Source organism: Triticum dicoccoides, chromosome 1B, assembly GCF_002162155.2.
Source record: "Triticum dicoccoides isolate Atlit2015 ecotype Zavitan chromosome 1B, WEW_v2.0, whole genome shotgun sequence".
Lineage (NCBI taxonomy): Eukaryota > Viridiplantae > Streptophyta > Magnoliopsida > Poales > Poaceae > Triticum > Triticum dicoccoides.
The window spans coordinates 216550806-216558603 of record NC_041381.1 but is presented as its reverse complement, the minus strand read 5'-3'; the positions used below and the strand labels follow the sequence as shown (position 1 = coordinate 216558603).

General features: G+C 44.3%; 1 protein-coding gene across 1 annotated transcript; it reads right to left on the bottom strand.

The window, feature by feature from the left end:
* Positions 1-107: 107 nt before the first annotated feature.
* Positions 108-7792, bottom strand: LOC119328883. The gene is made up of 3 exons (XM_037601882.1): positions 7730-7792; positions 1238-1584; positions 108-1159 (listed from the first exon to the last, which is right to left on the bottom strand). Exons 1-3 carry the CDS (start codon positions 7761-7763, stop codon positions 452-454), a joined length of 1089 nt encoding a protein of 362 aa, XP_037457779.1. The 5' UTR covers positions 7764-7792; the 3' UTR covers positions 108-451.
* Positions 7793-7798: the final 6 nt, after the last annotated feature.

The window sequence follows — 7798 nt, the reverse complement described above, 5'->3', positions numbered from 1 at the left end:
GCGGTACATATACCCCTCATACATCTGAGCATACTTTATTTAGACTTTAGTGTGTCCATTGTATAAACTGCTGGTGAAGCGAAAGACAGTCCTTGAGCTGAAGAAAATTCACACCTTCAGAAAACAAACCACACATAACATACCATCATTTCAGTTGACATTTGTAATCTTGGGACATCTGATCATACATAGAATAAGCCATGAGCATAAGATGCTCACAAATTGTCCGCAAACTACACTGGACCATCGGGTAAGGTGTTAAGGCAAGTTACATGATAACTAACTAATAGTGTTCCCGCGAAAAGACTAATCATATTTACCAATGCTTATAGCACAAGAGGTGCACCAATATGTAGCAGCACAAACAAGGCCCTCTGAAGTCTGAAGAACAATTCATCCACGGACAGCATGGGCTGAATTTAAAGCAATGAGCCATGATTAAGCAATCAAACTACAAGGCTCCAGGCTCCCCTCCACTCAAGAACTTGTGGGCCCATGCCTCTAGGTACTCCTTACCCATACTCATGAAAAAACTTCGATGCACTTCAAACTCTGGCTTACAAAGATAAATCCCTACTGACAGCCTATCAGCAGGTGTCAACGGAATTTCCTTTAGCATGTTCCACAGAGGAGCATTTGGGTCTGACAGTGGTGGTGCTGTCCGTGTTGGTTTAGCGAGTCTGTCATGGATCCCCATTAAGTTCCTGTTGAACGCGTCTGGTTTCCTGCTATCATGTAGCGCAACAGCCTGTGGCTTTGGATTTGCTTTTGCTTTGCTGACTATCTTGCACTGCTTCAAGCTGGGTTTGAGAGCAGCTATTGTGCTCTCAGCAGATCCTGATGGTTCAGCAGATGGTGCACTAGTGCCTGACATAACTTCACATGGTACTGTACCAACAGCGCTAATAACTGCAACCTCATGACACTCATCTTCACCCCCCAAAACAACTTTGTCCAAGCCTGCCTCGTGTGGGTCCCCTGTGTTTGCATGAACAACCATCATGTTCAACGGATCCTGGGTTTCCATCTGATCATCATTTAAGTCAGCATCTGTCAGCAGGTCTGTCATAGAGGCACCATCAACTGGGCAATCGCTGAAGAGAGCTTGCAAATGGTCGAAGAATGGAATAGGTTTAACGAGAATAGCACGTTCTGCTAACTATACAAGAAAACTATCCATCAGTGCACTGGGAAAACTACAAAATATTAATTTACTTTCTAGTGATGCAATACTTACAGGTAGAGCAGCCATGGTTGCAGAAGGTAGTATTAACATTTTGTTTTTCTTGTCAAACCTGCTCCCGTTCTCGTTCATATAACGCGCCACAGTATTCCAAACCTCCTTGAAACGCCTCAAATGGCGATGGACCTGATCAACAGTGTAAGCAGACTCAAATCTAGCATTTAGTGCAGCTTGGCAATAATGGTGGTGTGTCTTCTTGAATTTGGTCTTAGGTGGCATCGCCTTCTTTTTCTCAAGGTACCAATTAAGTAGAAACTTTGACATTACTGAGGGCCAATTTGTGGCTCTTGACCTTTTGGTTTTAAAGGAATTCTGATCTTCACCTAGGTCCATGATGTGATCTGCAGGAAGCATGTAAAGCCACAGAATTAAGATGACTTATCTACGTTATTGATGTGAGGTCAATGATAAGAGGTAAATCATACTTACGGTCATGTAAAAAATAGTGGAAGCCATACAAGTAACCGTAGTGCAACAAGTGGTGCAAACGTCATCAAATAAATGCATTCAGCACTGCTAGATAATACATCACAATGAAAATAAATCGATGTTCACCCTAAACCCATCAGGCAGATACACATTAACCAGTGGCAGTTCACCTCTACTTGATCTGTTACTATAATCAATCCAGAAAGTTCTTATACTAACTTCGGTCTCTCCAAATCAATGTACTACCTATTGGCAATTCACTTCTGGCTGATCTATAAGACTATAACTAATATAATCAATCTAGGCACTATTTAGAATCTTTGGTCATCATAGGAGATGATGTCTATACTTAATAGTTATCTTACTGTGCCCAACAGAACATGGGTTACAAACTTCACTCAAGTCCTGTATGGAAAAGAGGTTCTGTGAGCAAGAAATATAAAACACCCGTTCAGAGTTCAAACACCAACTTCCTCTTCATGCAAAGATAATATCATTGGTGATTGGACAATTCTTCGTGGTACAGTAGGTTATTAAATGATGATATTCACAACCTATATATGACGGCAGTATTACTAAGTTTAACTGCATATCTTATACTCCATCTCTAAGTAGTACCACCACCTAACCTAAAGCATGATGTCATCACGTTGTAAAAACCATTATCTCATTTTCATTAGCCATGGTATCAAGATTCACATTCAATAACTTAAGTGATCTGAGATCCATCAACGAATGCTACAGATGGCCAGTAAAAATAAGCTCAGTTTGGCTCTTGTTACAAATACAAGTAAAGTGTATATACAAATGTATTAAATACCCATATAGGCTCAAGCAAGTGAAGATTAACAAGGCATCATGGGATGAGAGAGCTAAAAGGCACGGATACGGAGACACGGACACGGCAATACGCATACGGGGACACGGGATATGGCATTTTCCAAAAAAAAGCTATACGAGAAGAGAAGATAGGCGTGCGTGCCTAGACTGTAAGGTGGTACCTGGGGAGAGTGTTGTACCCCAGCATAAGCTGGTGGTTGTTGACTTCCGCTTTCGGATTCGTGTCCAGCGGGATAAGCGTGCCAAGGTCGCTAGAACGAAGTGGTGGAAGCTCAAGGGGGAGGTAGCTCAGGTGTTCAAGGAGAGGGTAATTAAGGAGGGCCCTTGGGAGGAAGGAGGGGTGCGGACAATGTGTGGATGAAGATGGCGACTTGCATTCGTAAGGTGGCCTCGGAGGAGTTTGGAGTGTCCAGGGGAAGGAGAAGCGAAGATAAGGATACCTCGTGGTAGAATGATGATGTCCAGAAGGCGATTAAAGAGAAGAAAGATTGCTTCAGACGCCTATACCTGGATAGGAGTGCAGACAACATAGAGAAGTACAAGATGGCGAAGAAGGCCGCAAAGCGAGCTGTTGGTGAAGCAAGGGGTCGGGCATATGAGGACCTCTACCAACGGTTAGGCACGAAGGAAGGTGAAAGGGACATCTATAAGATGACTAAGATCCGGTAGAGGAAGACGAGGGATATTGGCCAAGTCAAATGCATCAAGGACGGAGCAGGCCAACTCTTGGTGAAGGACGAAGAGATTAAGCATAGATGGCGGGAGTACTTCGACAAGCTGTTCAATGGGGAGAATGAGAGTTCTACCATTGAACTGGACGACTCCTTTGATGAGACCAGCATGCGTTTTGTGCGGCACATCCAGGAGTCTGAGGTGAAGGAGGCTTTAAAAAGGATGAAAGGAGGCAAGGCGATGGGCCCTGATTGTATCCCCATTGAGGTGTGGAAAGGTCTCGGGGACATAGCGATAGTATGGCTAACCAAGCTTTTCAACCTCTTTTTTCGGGCAAACAAGATGCCAGAAGAATGGAGACGGAGTATATTAGTACCAATCTTCAAGAACAAGGGGGGTGTTCAGAGTTGTACTAATTACCGTGGAATTAAGCTGATGAGCCATACAATGAAACTATGGGAGAGAGTCATTGAGCACCGCTTAAGAAGAATGACAAGCGTGACCAAAAATCAGTTTGGTTTCATGCCTGGGAGGTCGACCATGGAAGCCATTTTCTTGGTACGACAACTTATGGAGAGATATAGGGAGCAAAAGGACTTGCATATGGTGTTCATTGACTTGGAGAAGGCCTATGATAAGATACCGCGGAATGTCATGTGGTGGGCCTTGGAGAAACACAAAGTCCCAGCAAAGTACATTACCCTCATCAAGGACATGTACAATAATGTTGTGACAAGTGTTCGAACAAGTGATGTCGACACCAATGACTTCCCGATTAAGATAGGACTGCATCAGGGGTCAGCTTTGAGCCCTTATCTTTTTGCATTGGTGATGGATGAGGTCACAAGGGGTATACAAGGAGATATCCCATGGTGTATGCTCTTTGCGGATGATGTGGTGCTAGTTGACGATAGTCGGACGGGGGTAAATAGGAAGTTAGAGTTATGGAGACAAACCTTGGAATCGAAAGGGTTTAGGCTTTGTAGAACTAAAACCGAGTACATGATGTGCGGTTTCAGTACTACTAGGTGTGAGGAGGAGGAGGTTAGCCTTGATGGCCAGGTGGTACCTCAGAAGGACACCTTTCGGTATTTGGGGTCAATGTTGCAGGAGGATGGGGGTATTGATGAAGATGTGAACCATCGAATCAAAGCCGGATGGATGAAGTGGCGCCAAGCTTCTGGCATTCTCTGTGACAAGAGAGTGCCAAAAAGCTAAAAGGCAAGTTCTACAGGACGGCGGTTCGACCCGCAATGTTGTATGGCACGGAGTGTTGGCCGACTAAAAGGCGACATGTTCAACAGTTAGGTGTGGCGGAGATGCGTATGTTGAGATGGATGTGTGGCCACACGAGGAAGGATCAAGTTTGGAATGATGATATACGAGATAGAGTTGGGGTAGCACCAATTGAGGAGAAGCTTGTCCAACATCGTTTGAGATGGTTTGGGCATATTCGGCGCAGGCCTCCAGAAACTCCAGTGCATAGCGGACGGCTAAAGCGTGCGGAGAATGTCAAGAGAGGGCGGGGTCGACCGAATTTGACATGGGAGGAGTCCGTTAAGAGAGACCTGAAAGATTGGAGTATCGACAAAGAGCTAGCTATGGACAGGGGTGCGTGGAAGCTTGCTATCCATGTGCCAGAGCCATGAGTTGGTTGCGAGATCTTATGGGTTTCACCTCTAGCCTACCCCAACTTGTTTGGGACTAAAGGCTTTGTTGTTGTTTGTTGTGGGGATATGGCGAGTATAGAACAAAATTTTAAAAACATGCCATGTAATACAGAGTTAAAGACAAAATATTAAAGAAAAACTGAGATGAGATCAGAGTACTGCCCCATTTGTTGTCTGCCTTTTCAAGTTCTCAATCATCAGACTGCCTCCAGACCCATGTTATTACAACTTGCAAAATACATCACTTAATTGGCTACCGGATGTGGCGCAGCCAGATGCCATGCTCCCTAACAGCAAGCAGCAATCAACACTAAGCAGCAGCTAGTAAAAAACATCATGCAGCAATCAAAAACCCAAACAGCAATATCATGGCTGCAAAGAGATGAAGAGACTCAAGGACTCGAGGTTAATTGCTCCAGCGTGGTTGCCTTTGGGAGGAGAGGTTGCCGCCTTGCCGGGCTTGGAAAACGGCTCGACCAGGCGGCGGCGGCCAAGTCCAGGCAGTGGCGGCGGCGGCGGCGCGTTAGCTGGAGCCTGGACAGGTTCAAGGTCGAGCAGCCTGAAAAATTAGGGTTCGTATCAGGCTGAGCCCATACGAGGACACCGATTTGGCAGTTTCAGACGTGTTTGTGCTTTTTAGTGAGAGAGCACTTCGAGCACATCACTACATTGCAAAACGGGTGTATGAGGCATAAGTACAAAACGATGACAATGATGAGTTTGTTTCAATTGGAGTTTTTGCTGCCCTCTTATACAAGATGTTGTGTCTCTCTTATATGCAGCAATACCATCCAATGCAACTGACAATGACAAGTTCAGGCAGATGGTTGAGGCCATTGGTCAATTTGGCCCTGGTCTTGATCCACCTACTCAATATGATCTCCGTGAGCCTTTACTGAAGGCAGAGCATGCAAAAACCAAGAGTGAACTCAAGAAACAGAGGGGATCAGAAGATTGAGAATGGCTGCTCTCTCATGACCGATGCTTGGACTGATATGAAGAGGAGAAGCATTATGAAACTGCTCACACATTGTTCGGAAAGTGTTAGCTTCATCAAGCCAAAGGAGACAACAGACACACCACATACAAGTGAGATGATCTTCAATCTGAATATCTCATTGGCAAAACAATTGATGAATTAGGTGCTGAACAAGTGGTGCAGGTTGTGACCGACAATGCTTCGGACAACATGGAAGTTAAAGATCTCCTGAAAGTGAAGAGGCCAAACATCTTTTGGAGCTCCTGTGTGCAATGTTCAAGATATCGCTAACTGGTACCATATCAGTCAGGTGCCGAGTAGGGATAAATAGGCGAATTTTCCAGTTAATCGGCCGATAAATCAGTTAAACAGCTATTCGGTGACTCACCCAGTAGCAATTAATTGACCGAGATACCGATTAACTGGCTGATATTTGGAACAATGTGTGTGACTCACACTGTCAATCTGATGCTCCAAGGGATTGGCACCTTGCCTAAGTTCAAGAAGATACTTGACCAAGCTAAAACTTTCACAATATTTGTGTATGGGTACCACTGCACCTTGGAATGCATGAGGCCCTTCACCAAGAAGAGAAAAATCATCAGGCCAGGAGTGACCAGATTTCCTTCCCGATTCCTCACTTTGCAGATAAGGCTGATTCACTAAGGAAGATGGTGGTATCCTCGAAGTGGGACAAGACACGAAGAAAGGCAAGAATGCAACAGCAATCATTCTGAACAAGGCCATTTGGAAGGGAGTGAATCTTTGCATTAAGGTGTTCGAGCCCTTGGTGAAGGTGCTACCCTAGGTTGATGGTGATGTGTGGCCGCCCATGGGCTTTGTGTATGGAGAGATTGTGAAGTCAAAGGAGGAGACAAAAGAGGCTTTTGGCAATGTCGAGCGTCATTACAAAGATGCGCTAGCCATTGTTTACAAGAGTATGAAAGATATTTGACTGCATATTTGCTGAATCCACACTACAGCTATGCAGATGAGAGCATATTTGATACCACAAAAATGGATTGTGCGGAATGTAGAGACATTCTATAATGGAAATGAAATCACTCAAGACAAAGTTGCGAACTATGAATTACCTATGTTCCAAAACAGACCCTTTGGAAAGAAGCTAGCAAGGACTAGTCCAAATTTTGACTATAATCCTGGTTAGTCATATCACTTATTAGGCATATTTTCTTATTTGTGTTCTGAAAATAATTGTGAGAGAAACTGGAGCGAAAGGCGCTTTCAATCAACTCACAACAAAACTCTGTCAAAACCGCATCTGGTTTCATTTCAACTTACAACTGTTAAGCGCTAGGCGTTAATTGTGTGTTTTGTCACTGCCTAGCGCATATCTCGCCTAAGCACACGCCTGGCATGATTAAGCGCTAGGAGTACTGTTCTCGCCTAGCGCCTAGGCATGCTTAAGCGCACTTTTTTCACTGTAGGGTACAAGACAATTGGGACTGCTCCATAACAACAAAAATTGGAAAAGTACCAGTAATGACTAATGAGTAACCATCTCTACTTCCCATACGTGTTCATTTCATCATTTGTGGAAAGGCATTCAAATAAATATTGTTGTCTTAACAAATAGTCTTGTAACAGCTAAAAAAAGGCTTTTTAACAAGATGTTAGGCAGCATTTAACACTGATCAGAGTACAATACTACTACGTGTTCGGTGCATGTTTAATTGTGCGGTACACAAGTGCAAATGTATTGTGTTATCCGTAAGGGAAGGCTACTTCGACAGCTCAGCTAAGAGATTTGCATGAACAAACGGGAGTAGACCAGCAAAACCAAACCATACAATCAAGGCTCTCGTCGATCCTTTGAAAATTAAGAAGAATCGCGACTCTTCATGCCTTTCCGTAGATCAGAAAGAATCAAATCACCTGAGTCCTCGCCGCCTTCTTGGCCTCCCGACATCGACTCCGTCGCCGCCCAGCAATCCAACGGCGATT